The 15,650-nt window shown below is 39.2% G+C and overlaps 1 protein-coding gene across 4 annotated transcripts; it reads left to right on the top strand.

Annotated features, from left to right (window-relative positions):
- Window positions 1–29: 29 nt before the first annotated feature.
- TRMT6 (tRNA methyltransferase 6) lies at window positions 30–15,357 on the top strand. Of its 4 annotated transcripts, XM_027662985.1 has the most exons (12): window positions 38–146; window positions 697–865; window positions 2,271–2,398; window positions 2,793–2,902; window positions 6,085–6,176; window positions 6,265–6,348; window positions 7,503–7,627; window positions 8,895–9,250; window positions 9,489–9,574; window positions 12,747–12,849; window positions 12,940–13,026; window positions 14,355–15,357. In XM_027662985.1, the coding sequence occupies exons 6-12, from the start codon at window positions 6,317–6,319 to the stop codon at window positions 14,526–14,528; spliced, it is 963 nt and encodes a 320-aa protein (XP_027518786.1). In that variant the 5' UTR covers window positions 38–146; window positions 697–865; window positions 2,271–2,398; window positions 2,793–2,902; window positions 6,085–6,176; window positions 6,265–6,316; the 3' UTR covers window positions 14,529–15,357. The 4 variants fall into 4 exon arrangements, with proteins under 4 accessions (XP_027518789.1, XP_027518786.1, XP_027518787.1 ...); XM_027662988.1 differs by lacking the exon at window positions 697–865 and having other exon boundaries at window positions 30–146; XM_027662986.1 differs by lacking the exons at window positions 38–146; window positions 697–865; window positions 2,271–2,398 and having other exon boundaries at window positions 2,881–2,902; window positions 6,085–6,180.
- The last annotated feature ends 293 nt before the right edge of the window (window positions 15,358–15,650 follow it).

Here is a 15,650-nt window from a genome sequence, read left to right as displayed (position 1 = left end):
ACTGCGCAGGCGCCAAGCCCAGAGCGGGCCCGAGCGGCGGCGGCGGCGGCCATGGAGGCGTCCCCGGGCGCGCGCATCCGTGAGGGGGACTGCGCCGTCCTCAAGCGCGGCGAGGTCTTCAAAGCCGTGCCCGTCCTGCGCCGCAGGTGAGCGCCCGGACCGCGGCTCTCCGTGCTCGGTTTGCGCCTTCTCCTGCCCCCCGTGAGGCGCTGCCAGCGGCAGTCGCGGGCCCCGCCGGAGGAAGGGGGGTCCCGGTCCCGGTCCTGGTCCTGGTCCCGGTCGCGGTTGCGGTCCCGGTCCCGATCCCGATCCCGCCGCTGCGGGCACAAACAGCGGCCTCGCCCCAGGCTGCTGTGACAGGCGGCGGGAAGGGTTTTAGTGCTGCCTCGGTTGCTATGACAGAAAACAACCCGGAAGATCTCCTGGCTGCGTTTCTCTTGATAATTTTAAAGGAATTTAAGGTGGTTTTGTGTTGTCGTTGTCAAACGGGTGCCGGTCGAAGAGGAGAAGAGGTGGCGGCAGCCTGGGAAGGGAATCGTCATCACACCTCGCCGTGGCACGGGATTTCTGCGAAACGCGGCATCGCCTCGTTAATTAGGGCTTGTTAATTGGCCTCGGTTTGCTCAGTGTGCAGGAAGATGCTGGCGCTCAGCTCTGGATAGTTACTATGAAAGGTCTCCTATTTCTCTTTCCTAGGCCATCTGGCATAGCGGGAAGCGCCTGTACCCCAGCAGGAATTGCTAAAATCAGTGGACACAGCCTGGGCTTCTCCCCATTGCAGCAGAAAAATTTATAGACCAAGGTGTAGAAGTCAGTGTTGGGTAATGTGGCCAGACATCTGATTCAGTAGGATGGAGATTTGAAGGTACTACGCTTGAATGAGACTGGTTTAAAAACGGTGTAGCTCAGACCTACGGATTTGGGAGCGCTGGTTATTGTCAGGCTTAATGTTCACCTGTAGCATCTGGCACCAAAATCAGGTAGCCCCTGTCAGCCTGTCACCGACAAGATCTTGGTCATTAAGTCCCTCTTCAGTTTTTGTTTAAAATCTTTATCATAAAGAATACAAAAGCCAAAGAGTAAACATAGCTATAAGCAATTGAATTAGTTTTGCGTTAATTTTCCTTTCTGTAATCTCATGAGGGTAAGGACACTCCAGGAACGTGTGACAATAGCTATGGTTGGATATTCTGTTTAGAGTGGTCATCACAATGAAATCTGAACATGTGCATACATTTTTTATCTATTTAATATTTTATTTAATTTATCTATTTAATATTTTGAGTCATTTCAACTCTTTTGTAGCAATTTATTAGTCTTTTAAAATCTGGGTTGGCAGGGGTTAAGGGGTTTTAATTTATAATGTCCTTTTTTATGAAGAGGATTTGGTAATGTCTCTGATAAAACTTTATTATTACACTTCCTTTAAATTGTAGATTTTATTATATTACAAATAATGTAATATGTAAAACATATGTAGAAATCTCATACTTCAGTCAGTAGAAAACTGGAAATAACAACCTTTTTCCTTAGTTTCAGAATTAGTGATGAGTATAATTTGCATAATAGCTCCTATTGACAAGTTTTGGTTTGAATGTGAGTGTGGCATAGTATAGTGCTACCTGTTCCATTTGGCAAGATTGGTATTTCTCTGGTTGGCAAGGCAGCCTTTGTAGGCCAGCCTGAAAGCTGAAGGCTTTGTGGATCCTGTTTTATGTCAAGAAGGAAAAATGCAAACCTGCCTTAATGCAAAAGGGATGATACAGTTTGGGGTTTTTTTAAAAACATTTCTAGGATTACAAGGCACTCTCTGTTGTCTGGTTTTTTTCACAGTCTTTTGGCAAATGTTATTTCGAAGGAGCTCTGCAATGTGCAGGTTCATGCTCATCTTTTTGCAGTGATCTGCATGACCCAGCCTAGATGTCATATGATTAATTTAATTCCTTGCCTTATTCTGACTTTCTCTATCAAACCCAGTACTGTATAATTTGAGTGCCACAGCCTTGTTTTATCTCTTACTTTAAATGTCTTTTAAACTGAAAAAATTTTTTCTTACTGTATGCTCGATTTAAGTTCTTTGTTCTTTTCTTAACCAGTTTCAGTTTAATGTGGGTTTTGTGGTTAACTTCACTTTTCATGTTTGTCCTGGTTTTCCTAAAGGATACAGATAAAAATGTCATGTATAAAGCTATAGTTTAAGCTCAACTCTTGGGGGTTTCAACATAGTAAAAATAATGCTTTTAGTGTCGTTAACTTTTCTCTTATTTCAGAAAAATTATCTTTGAGAAGCAGTGGTTCTACCTGGATAATGCCATTGGACATATTTATGGAACTACATTTGAAGTAACCAACGGTGGAAACCTCCAGCCAAAGCAAGAGGTGGAAGAGACTCCCACAGGTATCACAGAGCAGTGACTGGTATTTGGAAAAACTAGTTCAAATTAATTTTTATTTGATAATGGAAAAGCTTTCTATTAATCATTTGTTAACTTAACGTTACTTATATTCTTTCTGTCATAAAAGTGCATGGTTTTGTCTTGATCTGTTGTTTCACTAGTCTTGTAACAAATAAGCTTTTTAATATGGGAGAAAATTTGAACCTCAGTTTGGGTGAATATATGTACATTTAGGTTTATTTTACATATTATGTTTCATTGCTCAGGCTGTGCTCTGCAAGGCCGTAAAACGAGTGGGTTTAATGATGAGAAATCTGCTTTCTGTGAAACTAAAATCATGTGTTTCTCCAATTTATTTAGTGCTAGATTTTACAAATCTATATCCTTTTCCTTTAGAAACAAAGGAAGCAGGTACAGATAATCGTAACATAGTTGACGATGGGAAGTCTCAAAAACTGACTCATGATGACATAAAGGCTTTGAAGGACAAGGGTATTAAAGGACAGGTAAAAATAAGGTTTTGGTGTCATTTTTTTGCTACCTTGATGGTTGTATTCTAGTTTATGAAATAAGCTATTCTTTTTATCCGTGTATAGATTTCAGTACTTCTTTGTTCTTCTGGTCAAGTCATGCTTTTCAGTTTTACAAAAATGCCAAGGCTATTTTCAGAGAAAAAATTCATGTAAGGTGTGCAACTTTGTATTGACATTGGGAGAGTAAAGTATAGATTTTTATGGCATCAGAAGTCATAACAGATAAAAAAGTACAGCTCACACAATCTCCATTTAGTTTTGTTTCTGTATAAGATTCAAAATGCTCTTTCTGTGTTACAGATGTTTTAAAAGCATGCCATAATTAAACTGTCAAAGGTGTAGGGAAGGATTATGGACAAATAACCAAGTATGAAGAAATACCACTGTGTAACAAATGTACCATCAGTGAGCATGTAGGTACCTGTGCTTTATCTGTACCAAAAGCTAAGAATGTTCACAAGAGATCAGTTCTGTTCTGTTAGAAAAGGGGTTGGTGTTGACCCTGCACCCTGTCATAAAGTGAGTGAGGCCATCTTAAATGTCAGTGAAGCATTGCAGCCACTGCTGTTCTGCACATGCAGTCAGGCAAAGTTGTCTCTCTTAGGTTTACCCTTTCTAATAAAAATAAGAAATTGCTCATGCTTACATCAAGTCCATCTCATCTCCTGTTTGCATCTTGCTGTTTGCTGCTGCTCTTTGGAGCAGTTTTTCTGCTTCTGTCTGCTTAATAATGGATGGACCCAAGGAGTTTAGAATGGTATTTCTTCTGTTTCCATGGTTGTGCTGCTAGCTGTGTTATCTCTTTGAGAAGAATGTACTAATCAGTTTGATGTTTTCTATTTGTTCTCATTATCTGTGGCAGAAGATCATTCTGACTTTTCTGTATGTCCTCAGTGCAGTACATCTACCATGCTTTTATTTTAGGTTATTAAAATATCCTATTTCATTACTCTGTTTTTCCTAACCATGGCTGAATATTCAGTTTAAGTTATGTTAACAAAAATAGACATTATTCCTCCCTAAATGTCTAGAAAAATCTGAACTCCTGTTTAGGGATGGCTTGTCTTTGTGATGCAGGCTCAGTTTAGAGATGATTGTTATTTGAAATAAAACTTCAGTGTTGTTGTGGCTTAACCCCAGCCATCAACCAAGCCCCACACATCCACTTGCTCGCTCCCTCACCAGCAGGACTGGGAGAGAATGGGAAGCGTAAAAGCTGCAAAACTCGTGGGTTGAGATAAGGACAGTTTAACAGGGAAAGCAAAGCAAAACAAGGAATTCTTTCACAACTTCCTGTGGGCATGCAGGTGTTCAGCCACCTCCAGGAGGACAGGGCCCCATCACGTCTAGGGGTGACTTGGGAAGACAAAACCCATTACCCCAAACATCCTCCCTCCTTCCTTCTTTCCCCTAATTTATATATTGAGCGTGATGTCATATCCAAGGGTCTGGAGTTATCCCTCTGGTCAGTTTGGGTCCCCTCCCAGTTTCCCATGCACCCCCAGCCCCCTTGTCAGCTTGGCACTATGAAAAGCAGGAAAGGCCTTGGCTGTGCCTAAGCCCTGCTCAGCAATGACAGAACCAGCTCTATAGGATCAACAGTGTTTTCAGCACAGATCCACAACACAGCCCCGTACCAGCCACTGTGAAGGAAGCTAACTCTACCCAGCCAAAACCAGCACAAGTGTTGATGGGCCTTGATCTCCCATCCCTTCACAAATCCTTCCCAGTTCCTGAGGGATATGTGTCAAAATGAAGGTGTGAAGTGGCTTGTACTCCCAGGGCACTGCACGGTGCTGCAGCTTCCTTTTGGCTTTTGCTTACCCTGAAGAAATACTCCTCAGTTTCCTCACAGTAAATTTTACTGCAACAAACAGCCCCGCAAAACAGCAACATAAACATCCCAGGAGCTCCATTTAATTTTTTCCAAGAATAAAGCAAAAAGAAGGAGATGGTGTTTCACACCATTAGTAATACATGTTCAGTGTTTGAAGGAATAATGGCCTGAAAAGCAGCTACAGGAAGTGAGAAGTGCTTGCAGCACTGTGTTTTTAAACTCTGAGCAATGAAAGCTCCATTGGTTTGGTTTGGTTTTCTTGGAAATATTAGTGATCCCTCCAGCTGGAAGGGATCTGAAAGTATGAGGAAGAGTTGGATTGGCAAAGGGTGGAGACTAGAATAAAGAGACCAGGAAACCAAAACTGGAAGCCTGGGAAAACCTAGAAGCTAGAGAAGGAAAAAGTCAGGGGGAGTGTTGTAGGAAATAATAAATGCTAAGGAGTTTGACATTGTGCAAGGAGTTGGTAATACCACAATTTGAGAGGCTGGCAGAATTAACTGGGGTGAGGGAGGTGTCTGACCATTAGCCAGAGTAGAGGGGAAGAACTAATGGGGAAAAAAGATACCCTCAGATGCTGAAATCAGACAGAGGCAGCCAAGGAGGGAATTGGATTAAACTAAATATTATGTCTGATATCTGGTTCCTTGTTTTATTTCTGTAAAATATTTCTGCCTGTGTAGCTTCACACAGGGTTTAGTATGCTGCAATCCCTTTACTAGGGGGAATGTTATACTGACAAAATATGTCAGTTGTTCATAATAATTGACAATAAACATAACTGCCTCATTCTAAATACAGGATAATTTAAGGTAGCCAGTCACTGAGAGAAAGCAGTGTAGTCTTGTTCACATTCAGAATGGGGTAAATATTTAGGTGCCAAGACTTCACAGTAAGTGCTGAAGTAATGACTTGCTGATTCTGAAAGGAACACTCCTGCTTTTTCCTCATTTCTGGCCACACAGGTCTGCCCTCTCTCATGAGTTAATTCTGGCACCTACCAGACTCCTTCTCCACAAAGTACCCTGTTTTCCACGATAAGCATTTTCTGTTTTATCATTTTATTCTGGCATTCTGTAGTTAAAGAACACTTAAAAACAAAACAATACTATTAAAATCCTACACATAGTCAGTGTAGTGTCTCACTTGTCGTGTTGGTTAGTAGAAGTTTACTTTGCCATTAATGTCAGTAGAAGTTAATGGTATAAATGCCTCTACTGGAAGAAAATATTTTCAGTGTTTGTTTAAAAAAATACTGTATATGAAATGAATGAGAAATAAATGCTAGCTGTAATAAAAATAAATTGTCTCTTCCAAGGAAATAGTTCAACAGTTAATAGAGAACAGTACAACATTCAGAGACAAAACAGAATTTGCTCAAGATAAATACATAAAGAAGAAGAAGAAAAAGTAAGTGAATTTTAAAATGTGGAAAATATTTAGTAATCCTCTAAGCTGTTGAGATTAAAATAAGACTATTCCTGTGTGTTTCTTACAGATATGAGGCAGTTATTACAATTGTGAAACCATCCACTCGCATTCTTTCAACCATGTATTATGCAAGGGAACCTGGAAAAATTAAGTAAGTCTTCATTCTTTTTCTTTTTTCTAATTATAACTTTATCATATACTGTAATTTAATTTTTTTTTAAAAAATACTATACCAAAGTATATAATACCTTTTTTTTTTTCTGTGAGTGGGAAGATTGGAAGTCAATGAAAAATAATGTGATATAGAAAATGAATCAATGTGCTATTGCAGCAACAGCTTTTACCACGTCCCTGTCACCACCATGTTGCAAATCACCTTTGTAGACAAACGTTCTTTGCATTTTCACAGCTAGCTCTTACCTGTTTTGGTTGCTGGTGTATCATCTCTGTTTTGTGGCTCAGTAATCAAAGTAACAAGCCACTTACCAGAAGCAGGAATTTTTGCCTTTGATGTGTCAGGAGTTCAAAGTCTTCAATCAGAAGTCTCCAGAAACTTGTGGTTAACCCTGGGGTCAGGAGTCAGAGGAGGTGATGGCTACAGAGATGGACTACAGAGATGCAGCCCTGCTGGATTTTCACTTATCTAAACTAAAAGATACATTGTTACACACATTCATAAAGATGGACTGATACATCCTTTTTAATGTAGTAATAGTAGATCTAATATGCTTAGATTTAAAATCCTCAAATGTATGTTATTTAAGGCTTCTCAAACATTTTTTCCTTCTCCTTCCACCGTCTCTGTCACTTGGCTTTATTTTACTATGAAGATGAGTTGTAATTTCTGTAGCTCTGACTGAGTCTCTTCAGTTTGTGCACTGCAGGCAGCAGTGTTAGGTTTTGGTCCTGGGCTGCAGTGGTGTGTGCTACTGCAAACCAGGTGAAAATCACAAGGAATCACATTATTGGATCAGGAAATGCATTTATACCATTTGTTCTTTACAAAACTGACGTGTCAGAGAAAAAAGAGAAAAATTTAAAAACCTGACACAGCACAAGATGTCCACTTTGATATGTGCACCCTACTTCACATCCTACTTTTGCTATTTTTTCCTTTCTAATTTCTTGTTGGCTCTGGTTCTTCTTTATTACCAGATGGTTAATTATGAGTTTCCACATGGTGACTGAGGATCACCGACACTGTTCTGAAAATCTACCTGCAGTCCAACTTTTTTTGGCAGGCTCCTGAGCCAATAGGCAGTACTTCTGACTACTCTGATGTTTGTTAAACCCTCTGCCTTCCAGCCACTTGAGATATGACACCCTGGCTCAGATGCTCACCCTGGGAAACATCCACGCTGGCAACAAGATGATTGTTATGGAAACATGTGCCGGCCTCGTGCTGGGAGCAGTGATGGAGCGAATGGGGGGTGAGTGACACAGTAGCTTTAGTAATGCACAGGCTTCAGCTTACCTGAAACTTAAATACACATCACTGTGATACTTTTAAAAGGCAGCCATTCAAAATAGTTCTCTCAGGTTTTTTAAATCTGATTTTACTGTCTCTGGTATTCAAAGCGATACTTGTTTTTCTGTTGCAGAAAGCTGCATTTTGCATCTTTCAGTTGGATTTGTTTTTCAGTATTTAAAAAACCTAAAAAAAGTAATTGACAACTGAATTTGATGTAATTGTTTATATAATGAAATTCGATTAAATTGATATCTCTGTAGGTAGATCTGTTTTAGTTCCTGTCTGAGTTCCTGTGTTTAGGAAAAGCTGTAAGGAGCTTGTATGTAGATTCTTCCCAGACATTTGGAAGTCCAGGAAAGTGAATGGCAGAAAACAGGAATAGTAGCACTGGAATTCAGACAGCCTCCAGCACTGAAAATGTTGCCATTCCTCTTGTTCACTGCACCAGATTTAATGTGTATCCTGCAAAATGTGGATTTTAAAATTATGTGACATTTCCTCGAGGATATTCTAGGAGAAGTTTGACTTGTTTTTCAAACTCAGTTAATTAGTTTCATCATTCAAAGGCACTAGACAGAGGGGACAGTTATATTCCAGAAGCCTGGAAAGGTAGGATGTGTGATGTGATGTTGTGCACACAGACATGCTGTCTGTTGGCTGAGAAGGACACAGGCAGTGGAAATTGCGTTTGTTGCAGCAACTTTTGGCCATAGAGCTACTTTTTGAAGTCAATTATACAATTTCAGCATAACTACTGAAAGGGTATTTTTTAGTATGTCTAAACAGCTCTTCCTTTAGAGCCTGGATGTTGAAGAAATTCTTTGCCTATTCATACTGTTAAAATTAGCTTTTTTATCAAAACAACTCCATAAATAAGTAACAAAAACTGCAGAAATTCGGTCTGTTAATTATTAATTAAATTATCTTTTCTAACAGTTTGCCACTGCTTATATGTTCTGAGCTAATCCTAAATAGGTGTTTGATACACAAATATTCTATGAGTCACCTTGTCCTTTGGAGTTGCAAAGTGTTGTCCTTTCAATAAAGATGTTCTACCTTGAGGCACAGTTCCACAGCTTGTTAAATTCAATGGTTGGATTAAGAGCAGGAAATTTACTTTCTTGTTCTTAAATGAACACTTCATTCAAGCATTTTGGAAATTTTGAAAATACGGCAGTTTAAGGATTCTGGCTTTCCAATGTGTTTTAATTCTTTTGCTCTCATAGGCTACGGATCCATCATTCAGATGTACCCAGGAGGAGGACCTGTGAGAGCTGCTACCAGTTGTTTTGGATTTCCAAAACCTTACTTTGATAATCTTCATGAATTTCCTCTCAGCAAAGTGCACAGTCTCCTCTCTGGGACATTTTCTACAGAGACTCTGCCTTCAGACCCTGAAGATAATGCACTAGTGGAAGAAGAAAGCAATGGATTGAGTGAGGAGAAACAGGCTTCCCTGCAGGAAACAGAAGAGGAACCTGCTACTGAAGCAGCCATGGAGATCAACCAGTCAGAAGAGCAGGACATTAATGCTGAAGATGTAGAATTTAAAGAGAACAAAGAAAAAGAAAATAAAGAAAATGTAAGAATATTTATTGTGGCTATTCAAGTTTTACAGTTTCTATATTCATAAAATTCCGCTGTATGAATCAGATGTGCTGAAATACAGCTTGTTCAGGTGTTAAAGTGGAATTCTGCAAGTTGTTTCTTTGTCTTACATTAAGACATAAGATGCAAAAAATGAAAACTCAGTCCATGCAATAGTGATCTGATATATAATTCCCAGTTAAAGTACAAACTATTTGTTTTGTTGTTCAAAGGTTCGGGAAAAGCAAATGAAACAATGGGAGAGAAGAAAAAAGCTCACAGAAACTGCTGCTTTGTTGAGGGAAAAGAATGCTGATGGGTGAGTTTGTTTGTAGTTGTCTTCCTGGTTTAGGAATGTTATTCCCCAATTTAGTGTTCCCACTGAAGCTCCCTAGACCACACACCTGCCCTGCTCCACCTTCCATGGGATGGAGAGGAGGATTGGAGGCACAAAAGGTAAAGATCATGGGTTGAGATAAGAACAGTTTACTGGAAATACCAATGAGATAAGAAACCAAGTGGGTCTTGGGTCTTGTTTAGTTCTTACCTGGTTTAAGATTTTTTTCCTGTTATTTAAATGCCTTAAAATTTCATGGTCTAAAAATCAACTAATTATGAGTAAATGTTAAAATAAAAATTTAAAGCTATCAATAAAAACCTGGAATCCAGGTAGAATCCAATACAAAATGACTGCCAAAAAAAATCACAGGATTCTAATTGGCAAAGTAGAACCTGAGGTTTTAAGTTTATTAAGGTGGAACTAAATTTGTTGGTTTGGGGTTTTGATTGGTTGGTTTGTTTTTAGACACTCATTTCTTTTTTACACAGGAAAAAACTCCCATATAACTTCATTTTACCTGCTGTTACTCCCAGCGAGCAACTTAACACAAATATTCAATATCATAAATCTAAAACAAATACTATAAATATATTCCTAGAAATACAGCCCCACAATAGTATAGGAGCATTTGGTGATTTGGTGACTTTTTCCTATGTCCTTAGCAAATGCTGAAGTGATTTGAGTTAACCAAGTAATAACATTAACACTAACTTTTTCTCCAAAGACTTTTGGTTCACTGGGAATAAAGCTTTTCTGCTCCTGTAAATTTTAATGCACATTTATTGGTTGTGTTTAAGTGCTAGTGTGTAGTTTTTGGGTTTATTATTATGAAATGTTTTAACTCATATGTTCACTCATGTACCTCATGTAGCATATTTAAGTGGTAGAATTAGCCTTTTTTATAAAGATGCAGAAACAGGTCATTGTGTGTTCTCTAAAGCAATAAAATGGTAAAGGAGGTTTGTAAAAAGCACTGCACATCTGTTTGGCAAAAGAACAGCACCACTGGCAGTGCCTGTGCATGTGACCATTAAGCTGCCTAAATAATGGTACTGGTTTGGACTGGTTTTATAATTAATGTCTGTGCACGATCTGGCAAAGTGAAAATTAATATCTGACTTTACCTGATATTTCCTGCAGCATGAAATAGTGTATTTAGTTGTTGATCGAGTTCAAGGAAGCCTGTTTAGCATTTGTCTCTTGTTTATTTGTTTTCAATCACTTTTATACTTCTTTTGTCCTTTGTAAGGCATGAAAGCTGTAACAAATTACACACCTGAAGGGATGAGTGATTTCTTGCTTTAGGAATTCTTCAGTGTGATGGGGGGAGAGAGAAGTTTATGGTGCCTGAGGGCACTATCCCAGATGGCTCAGTCATGATCACCTTTCTTTAGTCATCTGCCTTTTATAGCCCACTGTTCACTGAGATCAAGAACCACAGGGTAACACAAAAAATTGGCGTGGAATAAACAAATGCTTCAAATCAACAACCCTGTACCTGAGTAGAAGCAGGCAGGGAAAGTCGGGGTTTGGTTTTGTTTTGCAGGAGAGAAACAGGGAAAGGATAGGTAAAAAAACTGGTTAATGTTGGTGGGGAGAAACATAAGGACTTAATGGCAGAGTGAGGAAAAACTGGTTGTTAGATAAAGATGGGCAACCAGCTCTAGGAAAATTAATTCTGGAGGCCCTGAATTTAACAGGGTCTACTATTTAATGTAGAAGATTTCTATCTTCTATGCTGTTATGTGGTAAAATATTGCTTGTACTAGATCTATTTGTTCAATTCCATTTATGAGAGCTGAAGTCTGATGTAGGTCATTGAGGGGCAAAAAGGAAGATATTCATTGGCTATTTGGTATTCTTTTAAAGAAGACTTTTTAAAGATAGACTTTTTCTGATATTATGAAAGCAGAAATTGGTTTGTGGACACTCCATGTGTTCAGAATTAGACCAGCTCCCTCCCTCTACCCTTCCCTGCACTTCCTCTACCCCTTCCTGCTCCCCCCTCACCCATTACATCGATTTTGTGGCTGGCCAGGCTACCTGCTGGCAGCAATATGTGCTGCCATATGAAAGAACAGAGTTTGGTTTTCCACAGTCTCTCATCTCTCCCTTATCTTCCTGTTTTCTGGCAGAGCTCCTGGCAGTGTCAGTGCAGCACTCCAAGCCTTCCGAGGCACAGGATGGAGTCTTTTCTTTATGACCTGCTTGATAAATTACTGAGCACAATTTTTCTGAGGTTTGGATTTGAAGCAAATGGCTCACAAGGCCATGGCTGGCAAAAAAAAAAAACAAAACAGGAACAACTGTAAGAGAATTGTCTCACCTCTTTATTGCATTTAGAAAATTGAACAACCATTTTCACCTCCCTTTTGACAGACAAGTTTAACTGTGTCTCCAGTGCTGTACATTCCCCTGGAGAACAAATGTTAATTAATGGGTCATCTCACGTAGTCTCTGTAAACTAGTGAAGTAGTTTAATTATCCCACTCTTTGTGCACAAGCACAACGTATTACTAATTTACTCAGCCATTTCTTGCAATCTAGTTTGGCAGTGATTTGTTTGGATTTCAGCTGGAGATAGCTGTAGAGAATCTCAACCATCTGTTTCTCCAAGTTGTACTGTGATGCTAAAACAGGGATGGAGAATTAAATAAGAAACCTTTAAGTTTGAAAGGGCATAATTTTAAAGATTTTTAGTCATGTCTATTAGGGGATTGTTTTCTCTTTAAATATTCTTCTTATATAAAACTGTATTTAATGAAGACTACCCAGTCTAAAAATCACGGCTGAGGTTACATTCTAAGCAACAATTAGCAGGTCACATAATTTAAATTGTATTTGGAAAATGGTCTTGGGGCAGAGAAAGCAGCATGCAAAGTGGGCTGTAAGAATTATTGTGGAGCTCAGCACAGCTGGAATGAGTCCTTCTGCAATTCATTTAATATTCTGCACCTTAGGGAATGAGCGTTTTTTGGCTCTTAATTATGCAAGTAGAAAACCATGACTTGTTTTTATATTTGGGGAGTTGTTAGAGACATGAAAACATGCTGATGAGCAACTTTTAAGCTATAATTGATTGCTGTACTAAGTAGGAGGAAAATGTCACTTGATGAGTAGAAAACTAATGTGCATGACACTTGTTTTGCAGCTTAATTGTAGCCAGCAAGTTTCATCCCACACCCTTATTATTGCCTTTATTGGAATTTGTTGCTCCTTCAAGGCCTTTTGTTGTCTACTGCCAGTATAAAGAGGTAAATCAAGTATGTTACTTTAGCTATTTACTGTTCAAGTTTGATACTATTCTGCTATGTAACCTGTTATTTGTTTGTTTTTTTTTTAAGCCATTATTAGAATGTTACACAAAGCTGAGAGAAAGAGGTGGAGTTATAAACCTAAAGCTGTCTGAAACCTGGCTACGAAACTACCAGGTAAGGATCACAGTAAGTGGCTGTCAAAACTGCAAGTATTCAAATAATGGGGAGCAAAACACTCTCTGAAAATTTTGGACTGACTGAAACAATGTATAAGCTCATGCATTGGTTTTACCCATGAGTAGTGGGTATTCTGAAGAGTTTTAATGCTTCATTGTAACCATTGCAAATGGAAATACTTTATTTTCTTCTTACAAAGCATTTCACTTAAGCACTTGCTGAAATATTTGTAGCAAAGTGTTGTGCTTTAGTGGCTAACCTAAAGCACTGTCATGTGAGAGAGATGTAGCAAAATATTACAAGTGTTTATTCGTTTCCAGCTGGTTTGACAGCTGAAAAAGATGTGTAATGTTGAGAGTGGTCGTGACTTATAAAATTATCATCTTCAAATAGCACATTTCCTGGAACCCAGGTAACAAGTTTCTGGTCTGGGAACTGAACAATAAAAACACGATGAGAGGGGAAAATATCACCACAGTGAGAAATGTCAGCGTGACTGACTTTGTTTGAACAAGATGTTTGTGGGAAAATGAGTTGCTGCTTCATCTCTGAAGAAGCAGAACCATATCTGAGGAGCAGCTCACCACCTCTGAAGGAGGTGCACTTCACTGGCCTTCTCCTTGCCCAAGGGCTTCTGGAGTCCATAAGCAATTATTATTTAGGGGATGACTTAATTCAAGGGTGGCCATGATTACTGACTTACTTATTGGGCAACCAAATTGGGAATGACCAGGAGATCCATAGATGTTCACACAAGGTAGGCTTGGCAAGGGTTCCTGTATCCTGGACACAGGTCAGTCAGTTCAGACCTGCAGTGGCAGTCAGAGCAAGGAGGAAATATCTGAAGAGAAGTCCTTTGCAAAGAGTGTAATGCATCTGAAAATGATGGTTCATTTCATGTCTTACCTTAAGCTACATAAAGGTGGTAGTGACAGAACTGGAAATTCCTGCATTCCTTCCTGCTGTTTTGTAAGATCAGCTGTGGTTCCAAATACACCACTTCTGATCACATAATGGGACTTCCATCCAACCCAAAGCTTGACTTTACAATTTTGGTGGAAATGCCACAAAGAATTAATCAGTAAGGCAGTAGCCTGTATGCTTACATACTTCTATAACTGGATTCTCACCTGCAGATACTTTGCCCTTTTTAGATAAATACACTTTCCCAAATGGCTGTTTGTTGTTGTGGCTGGAAAAAAAATTTACATCCAATACTGTAAGCTGAAATTACACAACATGATGTGCAGATGTAGAGTGAGCTTTTACAGGTGCTTGTTGTGAGGTGGGTTTTGGGTGTGTTTTGTTGTTTGCTTTTTTTAAAGGTCTTACCAGATCGAAGCCATCCAAAACTGACAATGAGTGGAGGCGGAGGGTACCTTCTGTCTGGCATCACTGTTGTCTTGGATAAGGGCAAATCTGATTCCAGTAGTTTAGAAGCACTGAAGATGGAGGAGCCATCACCTAAAAGATGCAAAGTTCAAGACCTTCATTGTTAACATTTGGAGAATTCATTTGGTTTTTTAGATTTCAGGAGTCTTACTGTTAGTAAAACACCTATACTTTCAGTGCTCTCGGCAGCACAGGAACGGTACCTGTCACACAGCTGTCAGAAAAAGCAGCAGAACTGAGTGGTGGGAGGATTGTCTCACTCCTTAGCAGTTTACATGATCTGAATGTGAAGAAGCAGCCCTGGAAGCAAACAGCACACTGAAATCACTGTAACTTCAGAAAGAAGAGATCAAGGAAGATAAAGCATCAGTGAAGGCATTCTGTTTGTTTGTTGCCAAAGCTGAATATGATGTAGTTTTTTTAAAAGGTTGAGTCCGAATCAACACATCTAACTTAGCTTTCTGTTCTCCCAGAGCAGCATCAGGGAATTCTCATCAGCATTCTGTGTGATCTGCTCCCCCTTTGGACACAGAACTCTGCTGTTTTCAGTAATTTAGGAAAGTAGAATGAACAGGGGAAAAAAAAAATCATACACTTCTTTTTCCAAAGGAACAATAAAAAGAGAAACTAATGTTAGACATGACCCCATGTTTACAGCATGACCCCATGTTTTCCTGAAATAGATACAGAAGAGAAAGTGCATGTTCTTAAATTAAAATACTAAGTATTTAATCAGAATGTCTCTGTTAGTATTGTCTGTCATTTTCCTGAGAGTTGTTATCTATTTTTAAGATACTACTATTTTGAAGACTGCTATATGTATATATATTTATTCTACTGTTTGATCTTTCAGGATGTCAGCTTTTTTATTGATTTTTTTTTTTAACTTTGCATTTGCCATGTCAATTAAACTGCAGGGTGTTTTTCCTAATGAGATTTATCTTCTTTTTCTTACTTTTCCTTCTTGTTGGAAATAAAAAGGTCTAGCATAGGCTTCAGGAGAACCCCTTTGCTGTCTGCACCCCACTGCACCCCTGGTCAGAGCTTTAGGTCCATGTGGGAGCTCGTAGGGCCAGAAGGACTTGGCTTCTGCTCTTGAACTTAATTATCAGGTTCTGGACTGACTGGACAGACCCTGGAGCTTTGAGATAAAGTAATCAGACTTCATAAAGCTGTAAAATTCTGTATTTTGGGGCACCATTAGCTCAAAACAGGGGTTATATTCTGTG

The sequence above is a fragment of the Corapipo altera genome, unplaced genomic scaffold, assembly GCF_003945725.1.
Source record: "Corapipo altera isolate COAL_440 unplaced genomic scaffold, ASM394572v1 94, whole genome shotgun sequence".
Classification (NCBI taxonomy): Eukaryota; Metazoa; Chordata; class Aves; order Passeriformes; family Pipridae; genus Corapipo; species Corapipo altera.
Note: the sequence above shows the minus strand (reverse complement) of the source record. Positions and strands in the feature narration are given on the sequence as shown.